An 18422-nucleotide genomic window follows, 5' to 3' on the forward strand; every position below is an offset into this window, starting at 1 on the left:
TGTTCCATCCAATTTTCTAACTCGTTGAGAACATTCTCCAGTTGCTGCTGAGCGATTTCCTAAATTGCATTCGTGCTCTCTGCCCTAAGTTTCCCCAGAGAATGTGGTTCTGATTAGCAAACAACAGTCTGAACAAGCTTGCTTCTATCAAGTGTACATCCAAGGTCATTAAACCCAACAGCTATAAATACTGCCTCTGTTAGAAGAACTTGGGAGAACTTCTGTGGTAATAAGCACCCTGGGAACAGGGAGGCTGAACTGCCCGTGATGCCAGGAGGATGGGGGGTGGGGAACCTCTGTCACGGCATTAGCGCCCTTTCACTGAACCCGTGACAAGCCACAAGGCACTTCCCTACGGGAAAATTCATAAAGTCACGATCAGGAGAGGGTGGGAAAAGGGGGTCAGACCAGAGAGCTGGAGGCCATGCCACGTGTCGGCTGCCCTGCTCTTGCGTGCTGAAAGATTCAGTGCTAACTTGGGCACTTTTTTTTATTGTGGTAAAATATACACAATGTAAAGTTTACCATTTCAACTATTTTTAAGCACACAGCTCGGTAGCATTCAGTACATTCAGACTGTCGTCAGCCATCAGCACCATGGATCTCCAGAGCTCTCTCACCACCCCAAAACGAAGCACAAGTTACATACAGACTTTGGTGGAACCCGCCAATGGCCCTTGCTTAGTGGATGTGGAATCCCAGCTCCCAGTACCCAGAGCTCAGGGCGGCCTCACCCGTCTCTCTCTCACACTGCTGACTCTGCGAAAGCCTCTTTACTATGCTACTTAGGACTTGCTGCGAATGAAGTTTTTCCCCCCAAAAATTCATGTTGACACATTATTCGCCAGTACCTTAGTATCTGGTGACAGGGCCTTTAAAGAAATAATTGTTACCCTTAATTACGCTGGGCCTAATGCAATCTGACTGGGGTCCTCAGAAACAGAGGAGCCCGGGCTTCCCTGGTGGCGCAGTGGTTGGGAGTCCGCCTGCCGATGCAGGGGACGTGGGTTCGTGCCCCGGTCCGGAAAGATCCCACATGCCGCGGAGCGGCTGGTCCCGTGAGCCACGGCCGCTGAGCCTGCGCGTCCGGAGCCTGCGCTCCGCAACGGGAGAGGCCACAGCAGTGAGAGGCCCGCGTAACGCAAAAAAAAAAAAAAAAAAAAAAAAAACAAACAAAGAAACAGAGGAGCCCAATACCTAAGAGCAGGGCACATGGACAGAGAACAGATCACGTGCGGACACAGAGAGAGGACACGGCAAGGAGGATGCCATCGGAAGTCAGGAAGAGAGGTTTCCGCAGCAACCAAACCTGCCCACACCTTGATCTTGACCTTCCAGCCTTCACCATGTAACAGGCTGCTGCAGACTGTTTTTTTTCCTCAAAATTCATACGCTGAAACCTAATCCCCATAGTGAAGGTATGGGGCCGTAGGGAGGTGATTAGGTCATGAGGGCAGAGCCTGCATGAATGGGATCAGTGTCCCTATATAAGGAACCCAAACGGCTCCCTCACCCCTTCTGCCATGTGAAGACACAGGAATGGGGCCCTCACCAGGCACCAAATCTGACAGTGCCTTGACCTTGGGCTTTCCCAGCTTCCAGAACTATGAGAGATAAATTTCTGTTATTTCTTAGCTGCCCAGTCTATGGTCTCCTGTGAGAGCAGCCTGGACAGACAGAGCCCTAGCAAACTAAGAGGAACTGACGGCGAAAATTTCAAATTGCTTCTCTCTGCCGTACAACCTGCATCCTCCAGGCGAGGACGTGCCTGCTGTTGTTCTCATAGCCTTGCTTCTTCCCATTTAGCAAAAGGAACTGAATCCTATTCTCAGCCTCCACAAACCCTTCCAGCCTGCAGGCCCACAGGGCACTTCCCGTTAAGGCCAGTGCACAGGGAGCTTTCCAACTTCACCTGAAAGCCTACAGCTGCCCACTTCTACTTCCACTTAGCATTTACCATCCTATATCCAAACCCTCTAAACCGCGACTCTGCTGACCTTTTCCCAGGCATCTGTCTTAACAAGCTCCATAGAGACAGGTTCCTTAGAGGCAGAAATGAGAGCTGAACGTCTCAGTCTCCCTTATTCTGCCCCGTGTGGGTCCTTCCCCTCTCCTGGCTCACTGTTCTCCTCTGTAAACTGAGAGGTTTTGTGCAACAACATCTGTAAGGGCATGGATCTCAGTGCACACAGTAGGGCTTTAATAAGTGCAGCTGGAAGGGCTCGTTGGCTTTAACAAGGTGAACAGCAAGGTAACTAACCGTGGGGTAGATGTGGGTGGTGTTTCAGAAAAAGCAAGTTCACGAGGCTTTCGAAGAGGCCAGTCTAGACTCCACAGAGGCCTCAGTCAGCGTGTGTTAGGACACATGATACACAGAAAAGCATCAGAGCTGTTCTGCTCCAGGGGTTCTGTGGCCAAACAAGAGCCACTGACAACAAATTCCAGAAACTCAAAGTGAAAGTCAGCATTTCAGCCAGGTATTAGATACCGAGTTTGAAATTCAACTTAACCCTACAATGTGGGTCTAAGTATTAATTCTAGTAAGCGTCCATGAAGCAATGTTAAATATTTGAAGTCATACTCTGAGGTGGAAGAAAAATCATTCTTAAATTCTAGACTTCATGAAGTATTTCCAAACCGATACAATAATAAGCAGAAACCAGCTAGGCCTTTCCATGGAAGCCCTATGTCACTACTGAGAACTTCGATTCTAACATGCCTTAAACAACTGATGGAGGAAAAGGACCAGCAGCCAAGTACCAGGCTACTGAGTCCCACTCTCTGATTTAAACACCGTACGTACGTCGCCTTTCTTACTGCTGGGGCTGGATCCACCCACAATGTGTGGTTGTCAACTACAAGCAGCAAGGGGAAATCTGCCATCTGTTCCTCTCCTCCCCAAAGCATGGACTCCACTGGCCTCCACACACTGCAAGCTCCTTCTGCATTTTCCTATCTTGACCTCATCCTCATGCAAAAGTTCTCTAGGACGGATCTTCTGTGGAGGGAAGGGAGGGGGGACAGGGACACCAGGGCAGAATGAGCCGAGTCTCCTGAAGCACACACGCCCTCCTGAGCTCTCTTCCCTGATCTCTTCCTGGAAAGCAGAAATGATAGAAAACAGGAGCAAACTCACAGCTCGAACAGGTGCCTGCTCACTTCTGCATCTACTGCACTGAGCGGATCGTCCAGGAGGTAGATGTCTGCGTCCTGATACACGGCTCTATGAAACGTAGAGAGATGTCAGGAGAAGGACGCTTCAAGCTTCCTGTGTCCCATCCTCGAATCAAGATGGTGTCCAGCAAATCATTATTCATTCCAAGAGCCCATGGAAAAGGGCCAAGACCCTGCTTCACACAGGGCCCACCCGGTGAGCGGGGTCTGCGTGCTCGCTTCCACTAGGAGCCATGGAGGAGGGAGGGGCAGGAAGGCAACTGAAACGCCATTTACCTGGCGAGGTTGACCCGGGCTTTCTGGCCTCCACTCAGCGTGGTTCCCCGGTCTCCTATCACAGTTAGGTCTCCATCCTCCAAAAGCTGTAAATCCTACATGGAGACAGAAAAGGGGAAAAAGAGAAAGATTTCAAATGTGTTCTCGGGCTTCCCTGGTGGCGCAGTGGTTGAGAGTCCGCCTGCCGATGCAGGCGACACGGGTTCGTGCCCCGGTCCGGGAGGATCCCACATGCCGCGTAGTGGCTGGGCCCGTGAGCCATGGCCGCTGAGCCTGCGCATCCGGAGCCTGTGCTCCGCAACGGGAGAGGCCACAACAGTGAGAGGCCCGCGAACCGCAAAAAAACCACATAAAATGTGTTCTCCTCTTATCATGCTAACCTTCTAGCATCAGTTCTTTATACAAGTATTTGATCAACAGCAATGGGTATATTTTATAGTGACTAAGTTGTAACGTTAAACGTTAAAAAAAACCTCTCAGGGCTTTTCATTTTTTTTCATTCTGTAGTTTTTCACAGCATTTATGCAGTTGACTATTTTGACACACATTTATTGAGGATTAACTATATACCAGGCAGTGTTCTGGGCACAAGGAATTCATCCAAGAGGAAACAAAGTCCCTAGAGTTTCTTTCCGTGATGGGAGATGGAAAATTAACATGAGTGCAAGTACTAAGGACTAGAAGAAAAAGGAAGCCGGCTTAGGGGGATAGGGAGTAGAGGAGGGAAAGTGAGTCACTACTGGGGTCGACAAGGGCTCAGTTCAGAGGGGGTTTGAGTAGATCTGTTGGAGGGTGAAGCAGGCTTAGATTTAGATTATCATCTTACAGATTATAATTATATATATCTATATAATTATCATCTGACAGATCCTGGCATAGACAAGCAGAGTTTGCAGAGAGTTTGTTTTCTACTAAACCCCTCAGGCATCAACCTAGGATACACAGACTACCTTTCTACAAATGAAGCCCTCATTTCCTGGTCTCTACTTCAGCAAATCTGGGGAGAGAACCAGTGGCACACTGGGATCTCCATGATAAACCAGTCCTTTGAAATCCCTAAGTCTCATTTTCAACTTCTACAGAAATGTGCTGCAGAAACAATCACTAAACTCAAGGATCCTGTGAGAATCAAAACAAGTGTACAAACACCCTCCATAAACGGAATAAGGACGTGAAGGGACTGTAACTTGCTATTGGTGATTGAGGCCTATTTTCTCATCAAACCAACAGTGAAAACCCACGCAGTGTGAATCACGACACGCAAAGCACATGACCACAAGGAAAAGAAAGAGACCATCCCCATCATAACCCTCCCTGACGGCCACAAAGACACACAGGCACACGCAGGTGCCCTGTACACTCAAAGCTTAAATGCAGAGCATCAGATGAAAAGCAGCAATTGCTCTGTCATGAAAATTCATCATTTTTTCACCTTAATTCTTTACTACCATCGCTTGCTTTGGGTTTTCCTGAGATACAATAAGCCGTTTTAAGATACGTTCCCAGCCTTCCACACACACACACACACACACACACACACACACACACACACACAGTTTACTTGGCCTCTGTTTCACTGATGACAGTCCTTGCAAACTGTTCTGCTTAGCTTTTACGCCTCCATTTTATGCTGTTTTGGTTTCCTTCTCACAACAGCACCACACTGTAGTGCGGCAGCCCGAACCATGTTTTAGAAAAGGCACTTAGATCCACTCGAGCACAGTCAGGGCGTAAGAAACAGGCTCTCTCTGCAAGTCTGGTAGGAGGACTTCCAGTGTGCTGTTAGCTCTGCAGTCTATTTAAGGACCAGCACGAATGGGAAAACTTTTTAGACGATTTGAAGCAAAATCCAAGTCAGGCTGATTTCCCAGCCACCATTTTCTGATTAGGTTAAAGGGGAAAAGCCTGAGTTCATCACATAGTACAATTCCTCCCACTGACAGGAAGGTATTCTTCTTCACCAATTTTCAATGAAAAGCAGACACACAAACTACGGGAAAACTAGGAAATGGCGACGCTGGTTTGATGTCATCTGTCCAGAAGCACATCAAGGGCCCTTTAGGGATGCTGGAGACTTCGTGTACAAACATGGAACAGACTGTTAAAATATTTAACGGGGACCTGACGTGAGCCCCTGGCAGAGGAGGGCTGGGTTCCAGAGTCAAACAGCGTAAAACTGCCTTTCATCACAGCTTTAAATCCATTTGGCCGATAGCACTATGATTTCCATTTTAAAGACGATGAAACTGAGGCCAGGTGCGGTTCAGAAAAGCAGCTGAAATCACATGATTTTTTCCCTACTAAATAGAGAAACTGAAACTCATTCCCTGAACCTTCTATCTCCTAAGCCTTGCAGTTTAAACACGATCCCTACAGCAGGCCAAACATTAGGTGGTTCCCTACATTGTGTTGTATAACTCCCTATAGGGTCACTTTGAATATGGCATCAGCTTAATTCGACGTTGCCAAATGTGATTACTTTATATTTTAACTACAGATACGTTTTCGGCTCAATGAAGTTAAACACGTACTTCAATTAGATCTAGTATAAAGCATCTAGTTATTAAGATATGTAATAAAAGAAATGCTGCTTTTTCCTATTTTATGGGAACCACCCATAAAAAGAAATCTTTATTATTTTTGTTTCTATGTATGTATTTACTGAAAACCTGGCAGGTTTGCATTTTACAAACATTGCCTTTCTCTTTACAACAAACCCACACCTCCCCCTCATTTTATAGAAAGGAAACAGAGAAACACCTGAAATTACTACTCAGGACCATTTCTCTCCAAAGACCACACTTTTTTTTCCTACTACACACGTAGTCTCTGTATCTACAGGTCAAAATAATTCCACGACACCAATATTACCTGTAACGGTCTTATGACCATTCATTGACACATAGATTCCATTTGAGAGCAGCAGCAAAACCTCTTGGAAACCCTCTGACCCAACGCCCTCATTTTGCTGCAGAAACGTCAGAGGCCCAGGCAGGAAACAGGACGTGTCCAAAGTGACAGCAGGCAAGTGACGAAGCCGGGGCCAGGACTCTGCTCTCCGCTCCTTCTCCACCCTGGGCCTCCCTTCCTGCCAAGGAGGGAATGGGCACGAGGGGCCCCAATTCTATGTCCCGACCACGCAGCACAACAGGAGAGCAGTATGTATTTATAAACCTCACATCACGTACAGAAGAATCGCTGTGCAGCCCAGTCCTGCAGGGGCCCCTTCCCACCAGGGTCTGTGCCGCAGGGACACCCGAGGGTGGGTGAAGCCCCAGAACACGGCCCGAGTTACTGGTCCCATCACCCCACGGGGCTGGGGCAAAGCACTGACCCCCTTGGGTCTTAAACCTGAGCTGCAAATGTAGAGGTGAGGCATTCCATCTCTCAAGCCTCAGTTTTACTAACTATAAAATGAGGACGGTAACATCAAAGAGCCTTGTAAAAGATTAATAACTCATACACCTTGTCATGTGTGCTTGCACGTGAGTGACAAACAGAAAAATGACTTCCACATGGACTCTGAATAAATGAGAGCTATTTTTCTTACTGTTTTACATTTGCATTTCCCCTTTTCGTATATCATTTTTTTAAAATTCTACCTCATTACTGTCAACTTTACTTCACTTCTGTAAACGAAAAATCTCCCATTAACCATAACTCACAAGAAGGAAACAGAAGCCCATTAAACAAGCAAACAATTGTGTTGTGCCCAGAACATCATCAAATGCTACTCATCTAACACAGTCTATGATGTTCAAGCCATTGTTCAAGCGGAGTAACTATTTCCACACAGGCCTTTAACACCACACCTTTGAAACCCTGTCCCAGCCTTTTCCTCACAGTATAAAAGAACAATAGGAAGCTCAGACTGCTCTGACCAGACCCCGGGGGGAGGGGGGGCGGGGGAAGAGCTCTTTAACGCCATTATTCAGATTTTTATAACCAAAGAGAATAACACAGTATTTATCAGTATTTACATTTTTTTCTTTTGTTTCACTAAATTATATTATCCTACAAGCTAAGTTCAGTTTGCATAACTGATTCACTAATTTCATTTAAATCCCCAGGTACAGAGAAATGTTTCATTTTCCATTTTCTATGAAATTCAATGTCATTTCTGAAAACAATCTCTTCCCCAATGAAAATAGGCCATATTAAGAAGAAATGTTAAAGCATTACTTTTTCTTTAAATAATAAATTACAAGTCAAAAGTGAAGCGGAGAGGGAAACCTAGAGAATGAAAGGGACCAGGGAGGCATCAACCCAGTGCAAGGCGCAGACCTTACGTGGAGCCCGACTCAAGCCAAAGGTTAAAGAAATTTCCCAGTGAGATGATTAACAACATGGAAACACTGACGAGAACACTGATGATATTCAGGAAATTCAGGTTACTTTTCAGGTGCAATAACGTGGCGACTTTTTTCCAGAGGCTTTCCTATCTTTTAGAGAAAACTAGTGAAATGTTTACAGATGAACTAATCTGAGGCCTAGGATCTGCTTCAGAATAATCTGGGGTGGGAGTGGGGCCAGCAGTGGGCAGGGGTAGAGATGCAGCAAGACTGGCCACGAGCTGATCCTGGCTGAAGCTGGGGGTGGGTAACTGAGAGTTCATTAAACTGTGCTCTCTATTTTCACAAATTTTTGTAATTGTGCATTAAAAAAAGAAGGTAAAAGTGAATGAAACTTCACAAAGTGAAAGTCTCCTCCCCCAAAAAGGCATTCTGTGGGCGTCGTTACCACATCAGAATTCAAACAGTAGCATACGTGTGTACATGTTCATCCAGAAGACCAGCTTAAAAGCATTAAACAGGGGAGGGGGAAGGGTAAACGGTGACAAAGCGATAAAGAGGCATGGACATACATACACTACCAAACGTAAGGTAGATAGCTAGTGGGAAGCAGCCGCACAGCACAGGGAGATCAGCTCGGTGCTTTGTGACCGCCTGGAGGGGTGGGATAGGGAGGGTGGGAGGGTGGGAGACGCAAGCGGGAAGAGATATGGGAATATATGTATATATATAACTGATTCATTTTGTTGTGAAGCTGAAACTAACATACCATTGTAAAGCAATTATACTCCAATAAAGATGTTAAAAAAAAAAAGCATTAAACAACATTAAAAGGTCTTTTAACAAACCTTGTAGTTTAAACCAACACTATCATCATTTGAAATTCGAGTATATATAACTCAAAAGTCATGACTCACCTTTTTCAAAGCACAAGCCTTTATTACTTTTTCATATCGTTCTTTTTCATATTTCTTCCCAAATAGAATATTACTCCTCAGAGTTCCTGAAAACACCCAGGGCTGCTGAGAAACATACGCGATCCTCCCGTGCACGCTGACCAGCCCCTGGCTCGGGGGCAGCTCCCCCAGCACAGCACTCAACAGTGACGACTGAAACAGATGGCAACACACACGCGTGAACAGGCAGCACTCAGGACGGACACACCCCGCAGAACAACTGTCCCCACCCTGGGCGCTTGATAAACGATAGAACCCTTTCCTTTAAAAGAGGATAAAGTACAGCTGTGGCAGTTGAGACAAAAAAATTGAAAATAACACTACTGGTCAATGTACACTATTGATTGATAAGGAATATTAATATAATACTATGACAATCTAAACTGCCCAAGAGTTTCCCGCAACTGAAATGCTCTACTCAGCAAAGACTAAGTTAGAACGTTTAACATCCTTAACTAGCAGAGCAGCCCAGCAGAACGTGTAGTTTCATGTATCTGATGTTTAGTGCAGTTGTTCCTGCATCCGGGTATCCTTTACTTGACAAACACTTGTTCTTAAATAAAGCTTTCTATGAATAATATACCGAAAGATGATTATTTTTCAAAATACTCTGAAGTGAGTCGTGTCCAAAGAGCAAAACTCCATCATAACTTAAATCATCACCCCCTCGTGTACACATCCCACGTTTAGATTTCTGTATTTTGTTGTACAGAACACAGGAGACCAAGTGCACGTGCACATGTCCTTCAAATCTTTAACAACACACAGGGGTGGCGCGTCTGTGTCCACAGCATCACAGCGCTCACCACACTGGGCTGAAATGATCTGCCTGCGTATCTGTCTCGCCCCAGAACCCGGCTGCCTCTGGAGGGCAGAGGCGTCTGCGGCTTGCTCACGTCTGTATCTTCAGCTCCAGCACATGGCTGCACACTCACTACACGTGCACTGACGGGACCACGTCAAGTCCCATGAGGAAATGCTCAGAGCTTCCCGGAAGAGCCATTACAGCCTCCAGACCTCCTGGAGGGCCCACTGTGACAGAAAGAAGTCCCCACGGTCTCAGTCTGTCCTGAACAGCTGTCACATAAACCATTTCCTTCACTGAGACGTCCAAAGTCCCGACAAGCAGTTCCCAACTGTGTAACATGAAGCACCAGGAAGGAAAACAAAGTGGGCATTTATGCACGTTTATTTGGACATGCAACCTTCTTGCAAAACTAATGTTCCATGCAACAGAGAAATGCTGTTTGAGATACATCCAATTCAAACTGTGTTACCTACAGCTCTGGGCTCGACTCTGAGAATTTCACAGGGGCCGTGGCATTGCATCAAGCTGCCGAAAGGCATCGTAACTTACCTTTCCTGCTCCCACGGGTCCGACCACAGCTAACAGCTCACCGGGTCTGACAGTAAAGGAAAGGCCTCGTAGAGTTGGGGTTTCTGATGCCTGTAAATTTAAGTTTACAAATTTAAGTTGACGGTTCATTTCAATAAAATTAAAAACGAACTTCAGAAAGTAGAGAAAATAACGTAAGTCACTGATATGCTAATATAACCCACATTTTCATCCTTCCTATTTTAAGATAGTGAGTCCTGGGGGCCTCTTCATCAAAAAACACCTTTGAAACAGCTTTAGTTGCCTTTAGGAAGCCTACTTCTTTTGCCAGATTTTCATACGGACAGAGCTCTAGACACCCACAGAATTTAAGTAGTTGCAATGACACGGCCCGTCCTCGAAATGCAAACTCCACGATGCACACTAGCTTATTAATATAATATAATTAATAGAATATCCAGTATGGGAGGTTTTTAATCATTTGTAAGTTTTCATTAGAGCCATTGGTGTTGTTTACTTCACTCCTCTCCACAGGGTGGCAGTGTAAGTACATATCATGGCTGGTCCTCTACTAAGAATTTGACATCTCCACTTATCTCTTTATTTTCACTTGATAAAGAATGAATCTCAGTAATGGTCAGCAAGCAACGGGGCGCTTTATATGATAAAGTTGCTCTTGATAAATAAAGTCACATAAATGGCAGTCAAGGCTCCAATTTCACCAGAGATTCAATTTAACACTAACAACCAAAAAAAGGGGGGGATGGGGGTGGCGGGGGGATTATGTATAACACAGTAGGTTAGAGTGATCAAGCCTCAGTTTTGTACCCCTTACATGCATTACCTATTCTGGGTAAATAGGGACAACAAAGTACTTCTACCCTAAAAAAAAACAAAAACAAACCACGGAGGTACATGTCACAGCAAACAGTCTAACACAAAGGAGACGGATAAAGTACTCATCGTGCCAATCACAGGTCATGTTCTTGAACAAACTGTAAATTCTATCATAAAGAGACTTAGGGGTATGTGTATTTCTTTACATATACTAAGTGTTTAAAAAAAATCTTAACTGCTAATGTTAAAAAAAAAAAACAGTGGTTACGTATGATTAAGTAAAATGCCCAAAAGACTAATAAAAGCACAGGGTCTGGATAAGAAGTCTGGATAATGTTCTAAATGGAAAATTTCTCTGGAAAGAACTGAACTGATTATAGATACAGGCAGCTACTGAAAAAATAATTATTTTTAATCATCAAAATAACTAGCCCCATATTTTAACACGAGACATCTTCTTAAAGCTACTCCACTCCTTTCTTTTTGATTAACACCTGCATTCTTATTTTGCTACTTTTCACTCAGTTGCGACTGCACGATAATGAGCCACCTACAAACACAGCTTCCTGCTGCAGCCCTGCAGTTTGTTGGGGCAAAACACATGGACCTCCCTCCCTGTTCAGGCTTGAAGCTCTTCATCACCAAAACACTAGCCCCAGATGTTACAGGAATTACAAATCTATCGATAAATAGGAAGCTAGACTTTAATACATGAGAAACATTTAAGCTTCTCCACTTCTTCTCTGACACTTAGGGTTCTTATTTTACCACTTTTCACTCAGTTAAGACGACAAAATAGTGGGCCACTTACAAACATCAGCTCCCTGTCACCACACCTCACAGTCCGTCAGGACCAGACACTGAGTTCCCTCCCTGTTCAGGCTTCAGGATCGGGCACTGCTCTGCCGTGACCAGAAGAGGGCAGCACTCGACAGCCCATGGTACTGAGGTCTGTCCTCTCCTGGTTATCCAGGCTCAGGGCATGCGGATTACACAGGATCATCAGCTGAGCCCCACTCAGCTGCCACACACAGTTTGAAATCCCTGTCCCTTGGAGGCTCCCACAGGACCATTTATTTTAAACCTTAAAGACTGAGACCAAGTCCCATCATTTCATGAATGAGACCTGCGTCCCTGAAACCTTCTGCCACCTGCCCAAGGGGCTGTATAGCGGAGCAGCTTAGAAAGCCCATGTCTATCTCCAGCCTCCCAACCCAGCAGGGGATTCATTCAGACTCCGCTTCTCTCCAAAAATCCCCAAGGTCTGTGCCACTCCCCCATCCCCGAGGGATGTTTCACCCATGACCTAACCTGAGAGGCCCTAATTACTAATGACCCAGCCCAGGGCACAGCCTTCCACAGGCAAGGCCAGGACAACAGAATAGGGTGTTCTGTACTACACTGCAAGTTACACAGAAGTCTGAGAGCACGTTATCACGTTCTTGCAAGAACAACAAAACAGCTCATTTTATAATGCCGCGTAGTTTGGTATAAGAGATTTTGTTAATGTTTCATACAAAGTATGTGTTACCATTCACAAAGAGTTGCCATCGTAATGGAATTCTAATGGTGCTTTTCATAAATGCTTCGAGTGTATTATGATGAGAAATACCAAGCAGGAGGTAAATCTACACTATTAAGGTAGGAGAAACTATCAGGTCAGATACGGTACCTTGTTAGAGTTTCCATGTGCGAAAGCTAAGGGGGTATATTTTTGTTTACTTGGGAACATACTACTGTTTTGTCGGTGGGGAAGCAGGTACTGAATCAGAAGTAGGTGAACAGGATGCAAGTGGCACCACACTTGGTGTGACAGGCGTGAACACACACGAGGAGTCTGCACAGTCCGGACACTTGCACTGTGGTCTCCACTCCCACCAGCAGTTGAGCTCCTGGGCTCTGCACCGGATGGTGGACCCTCTGGTAGAGGCACCACCTCGTTTGAGTCCTTCCAGCCCTGGGGGTGGGAGCGGCTTCCCACCACTGCTAATCTCATTTTGCCCTTTCTGCTTTTTTCTTCCCCCGTCTTTCATCCTCTGTGTAAGTATTCCCCACATGGAATGCCCTCTCCTGCGGTATGGGTTCTGTTTTACTGAGTGATCCACAGAGGACCACTGAACCGGGGAGGCAGGAATGTTTCAGTCGTCAGAAAAGGGGGCTGCACTAGGTGTGCAGTTTTGAGAGCCGACCCTGCTCTTTTTCCTGTTCGCCTGAACGTCATAAATAAACCAAGTGTTCGGAACTGCCAGTTGTCCCTGTCAGCTTGCCACACAGTGCAAGCCTTCAACTGGGAATCACGGGTGCTCACTATGCCCTCCTGCTGTCGCCTCCCGGTCCCTGGCTGCCACCAAAGAAGCCAGAACCATTGAGAAGCTTAGGATGGGGGAGCCCCACCCTGCCCCAAAGCAAAGACCTAAATCATGGCCTCAGTATGTAATAAGATGATCTGAGAACATCAAGGCAAAAAAGGTATACACCGATTCCCCAAAGCCTCTGGTCTGTAACAACTGGTTGTATATTTGTCAGTTAACCCATTCCATACTGCAGCTTTTTTTCTCCACAATCAATATAAATTCTAACATTACAAACATATGGACTTTAAGGTCAAAATGTGCTAATACTTTGAAAGCTCTCTTGAAAACGAGAGCGGGAGCAACATGTCAAATGTCTTAGGCTGATTTTACACTTAATCTCCAGTATTTGCAAACCTATTCCTGATTTTGAGAATTTTTATAACATACTTTCAAGTAAATTAGCAGGTCACATTTTGCACCAGGTATAAAACCTCAAAGTTCTCCAATAAATCTGTTGTCTTTTAGCAGTCACAGTCTTGGTACACAGGCTGTGTTACCTTATCCCAAGAAGCAGTGAAATCTTGCACGTCCACTATCATTTTACCATCTGATGGCAGCTGAGGGTTGCACTGTGTTATCTCATCAAGTAACAGAAAGTTCTACAGAAAAAGGAAAAACACAGATTGTTTAAACTCCAGGAGAAAAGCATAAACAACAATAACTGCTTTCTTGGAATTTGCAGTAAAAAACTTTATACAGCCTACATATCATTTTGCCAACTGTACTTAAAGTGTAGGTTCACATCAGAACAGACTAGGTAATATGCGGAATATTATATACTATTATAACAATATACAATAAAGTCTACAGATAGTGTACGGTATAGTATGATATATATTACATATATGACAAATAAAGAGTTCCTGGCCCTGAGGCTGTCTTTGTAACTTTCTCAACAAGTGTACTGGTTCCACCCTAAGGAGAAACTGTGGCCGCAAACTCCAACACATTTAAAAGCTTGATATTTCCATTGTTTTACTTTTGTGTTACTAACAATAAACAAAAGAGTTGGTAGGGAATTAATTATTCCGTAACATTTACTGAATCCCACCATGTGCCAAGCACGATGCAACATTGCTAGGAACACGGAGAGGAAGGCCATTCCCAGGCCTGCAGGTATCAGGTGGCACTGGACAGGCTGGGAACACAAGACATAGGAAAACCCTGGCTCTGCCTGTTTTGGGTCGTGACCTTTCCCTGGGCACTTAAGTACACTCTGCTTTACTCCTCACGCACGTTAAATCAATCACTGCTTGTCATTTACTATAACTCAAGTCACTGTTCTAAAAATGAAATGCTCTTATTAAGTTTCTGTCTCTTAAAAAATAGTTTACAAGCATCTATTCACAATCACTTGTCTCTTCTCCTTAGTCAACGCCCTCTCTCCTCGACAGCAGGAATGGCCACATCCTCCACTGCTTGCTATTTTCACACCCCTTAGCAGCTATTCAATGCAATTCAGTTGAATAAAACCAAGTCCTGCGAACCACTACTGAACTAACATAATCATATACAGGAAAACTCCCTCTTGCCCTGCAAATGCTGCACATAATTCAACAAGAAACAAACCCCAGGTTTCCGCTGGCGCCTGGCAGCCTGGAAGGAGGCCCTCTCTCTCCAGCCTCCCGAGCAGATGGGTGTAGCCGCGTGACTACATCCAGGCCGCTGGAAAGGGACAACGTCCAGGACCTTCATCCGCCCCACGGCCTGGGCCTCGGAGGTTACCAGCTGGGTCAAGGTCACACATGCAGAGGAGTAACAAGAGAGAAGTCTGGGTCCCTAACACCCTGGAGGATCATACTAACCACGGAACTTGTTACAGGGAGAATTTCTCACTCCGATGAAAATAAATAAATGTTAAGGTCCTAACCGCAAATACCTCAAAACGTGACTTTATTTGGAAATAGGGTTGCTGCAGATGCAATAAATTCAGGTGAGATCACACTGGACGAGGGTGGGCCCTCAATGCAATATGATTGGTGTCCTTATCAGAAGAGAGACGCAGAGACACACACAAGCAGAAAACAGCCATGTGACAATGGACACGGAGGCTGGAGTGATGGCTGTTAGGAGCCAAGGTACACCAAGGTTTGTCTCCAGCCACCAATAGCTAGAAGAGACAAGAAAGGATTCCCCCTTATAGAATTCAGAGGAATTGTGACCCTGCTGACACCTTGAAACTGAACATGAGGACTTACCTGGTGCTGCAGTAGTTAAGAATCCGCCTGCCAATGCAAGGGACGCGGGTTCGAGCCCCGGTCCGGGACGATCCCACATGCCGCGGAGCAACTAAGCCCATGCGCCACAACTACTGAGCCTGCGCTTAAGAGCCCGTGTGCCACAACTACTGAAGCCCCCGTGCCTAGAGCCCATGCCCCGCAACATGAGACGCCACCACAGTGAGAAGCCCACGCACCACAACTAGAGAAAGCCCAGGGGCACCAACAAGACCCAACGCAGCCAAAAATAAATAAATATATAAATAAATTTATTTAAAAAACAAACAAACAAAAAAAACCTGCTTCTGTGAAGGAGAAGGAAGACGAGATCCTTGCATTTCTCTCAAAGACAAGCTGGCAGGAGACGCTATCCTTTCGTTCCCACCTCCTCTCATCCAGGCTCACTGAGAACCGGAACACTGGGCACGGCCGCTCCTACCCGCCCCGAGCCCGTGTCCAGCAGGAGGCAGGATGGACAGTGGTCTGAGGACTCCTCTGCAGGTTTTCAACCACTGCAGCCTGAGTTCTCTCTCCACACCACCTCTCCCATCGTCAGCCAGGTACCAGCTCTCGCCTGTTCTGCCACAGTTCATCCCTCTCCCAATTCTCCTTTCCTCTTGAAACAACATAATTTCAGAATCTCTTCTATTAACCATTTCAAATACTGATATGCCTTTTCTTTTGCTGGTTCCTTCCCCAGGCCTCCCCGGCACCACCGACCCTCCCCCAATACCACTCCCTCCTGATCTCCTTACAACACCTCTGAGAGTGTCCAGCACGCTTCAACCCCTCCAGTGAGCCATCAGCACCTATGTCCACATCCCCAAGTGGCCTCTGCCTGGACACCCTGAGTACCGACGCCACCCATCCTTCTGGGCCATCTCAAATGCTAATCCTCCTGGGAACCAGCTCAGGAGGATCCAGGCTGGCACTGACCTCCCGACCTCTGAATCCTCATAGGGATATAAAGTCATAAAGAGGGGAGACACTGGGTGATTCCTGCACTTACACAGTCCCAACTCCATCTGAGACCAAGCCTTGCACAGAGTTGGCCCATCATGGGTATCAGGCTAAGGGAAGGAACAGACTACATGGCTGTTCAAATCAGTCCAACCGGTGACTGCGTGGCTACAGCCTTACATAGTCTGAGCTAACAGAGCAACGAGCAAAAGGTTATACGTGTATGTTATACATCTTGTCTAAACAGAAATTCCAATTTTACCTTAAGCGTGTTACCAAGATAAAAAACCTCAATATTCAGGGCTTCCCTGGTGGCGCAGAGGTTGAGAGTCCGTCTGCCGATGCAGGGAACACGGGTTCGTGCCCCGGTCCGGGAAGATCACACATGCCGCAGAGCGGCTGGGCCCGTGAGCCATGGCCGCTGAGCCTGCGCGTCCAGAGCCTGTGCTCCGCAGCGGGAGAGGCCATAACAGTGAGAGACCCGCGTACCGCAAAAAAGTAAAAAATAAAAACCTCAATATTCAGTGTATGTATGGTAGAACAGAAATTCCCCACTTTCAAAAAAAAACGAAAAAGTAAGCCTTAAATGAGGAATTAAATCTATTGAGCGCTTGTCTACAAATAATAGGTCTGCTAAGGCAAAGAAGTTACAATCTTCCAGGGGTTAAATGAGACTCCATTCAACACATGACCAGCTTGTAAAGTTGCAAGAAGTGCTGATTGCATTTTTCCCCAGGACTCAGGCTGATGAAAAAGGTGAAATTAAACTGCCATTAGAGCCATGAAGTGCAGACCCAGAACACATCATGAGGGAAAGTATCAACGTCAGAACTGCAGCCAAAAAGACTGACTTCCCAGGGGCTGGTAGGGGAAAACCTAAGCAGCTTTGTGAACAATATAACCTCAGAGACACATTTTACTGGATGTAAAAGTCACTGAAGACTTTTAGTGCGTTTAAGTTAAGACAAGATATTTTTAATCCTATTGCAGTAGCTCAATGCCAAGACCCTTCAGTCCCCTTTCATTACTAAGAGAAAAATAAGGGGACCATCGCACCACCTCCAAGGTAGCCAGGGGTGGTGGATTTTCTTCCTAGGACCCCCAAACATGACCTGAGTGGAAATCTTGGAAGATGGCCCATCCAGTCTCCTGAGTCCCAGGCTGCAGAAGGCAGTGGGGCAGCAGGGCTTAAACCACACTCTGTTCTAAACTCTACGTGCCCACCACGCCTCCAGCCCATCTATGGTCAAACCTCACCTAGTTTTCTTCCATTCTTGCTGCTGTCCTCATCTTCTAATTAGGCATTAACACATCTAACTGAGAAGCAGGAAAAGGAAGAACAAAAATTCTTGCTCTTCTCCTCCCCTTAGTATTCCAGGTGACTTTGCAGCCCCAAAACTGAAAGCAGCCCACAATCCATCTCTCCTGTTAAGGGGCTTAGAATACTCCTGGGGAGTCACAACACGACCACCCCACTTGACATGATGCTGGGCCGTGCAGGGCTGGCCGTGCACACAAATGGAAGCGCTAGATTGGCGCGAACGAAAGTGCTGGGAGAGGGACATGGGGCTGCTGGAGGCTCAGCAGCATTTGCTTAAATCAGGAATGATAAGAAGGCAACCCAGGAGGCCCAAAAAAGTGAGGCAAAACCAGGGATGAATGTGACAGGTCACACAGACAACCCGTCTTCCCCCCTCCCCCAGCAGAGTGGAGGGTCGTGCGCTGTGAAACAGAGCTGCCAATGGAGCGTAGAGTTTAAAATTTTGATTCTGCAAGTAACATGGAAACTTTGAAGGTCTTCGGACTAAGACCAGATGATGAAAACAACACTTAAATAGAAATTCCACATGCTAGAAGGTACTAAGAAGGCAATGTAACAATGGTTTAAAAAACCAGGCTTGGGCTTCCCTGGTGGCGCAGTGGTTGGGAGTCCATCTGCCGATGCAGAGGATGCAGGTTCGGGCCCCGGTTTGGGAGGATACCACATGCCGCAGAGCGGCTGGGCCCGTGAGTCATGG

At 46.2% G+C, this 18422-nt stretch overlaps 1 protein-coding gene across 8 annotated transcripts in view; it reads right to left on the reverse strand.

The window, feature by feature from the left end:
• The window catches only part of ABCC4 (ATP binding cassette subfamily C member 4 (PEL blood group)), a 218152-nt gene that overhangs the window by 120528 nt on the left and 79202 nt on the right, over positions 1 to 18422 (reverse strand). For all 8 annotated transcript variants that reach the window (XM_073795355.1, XM_073795354.1, XM_033843477.2 and 5 more), the window contains 5 exons: positions 13723 to 13824; positions 10056 to 10145; positions 8660 to 8851; positions 3451 to 3545; positions 3137 to 3223 (listed from right to left, as the gene is read on the reverse strand). In XM_073795355.1, coding sequence (XP_073651456.1) covers positions 3137 to 3223; positions 3451 to 3545; positions 8660 to 8851; positions 10056 to 10145; positions 13723 to 13824 — 566 coding nt within the window. The remainder of the gene's footprint in view (positions 1 to 3136; positions 3224 to 3450; positions 3546 to 8659; positions 8852 to 10055; positions 10146 to 13722; positions 13825 to 18422) is intronic.

This window comes from Tursiops truncatus, chromosome 18 (assembly GCF_011762595.2).
Source record: "Tursiops truncatus isolate mTurTru1 chromosome 18, mTurTru1.mat.Y, whole genome shotgun sequence".
Taxonomy (NCBI): Eukaryota; Metazoa; Chordata; class Mammalia; order Artiodactyla; family Delphinidae; genus Tursiops; species Tursiops truncatus.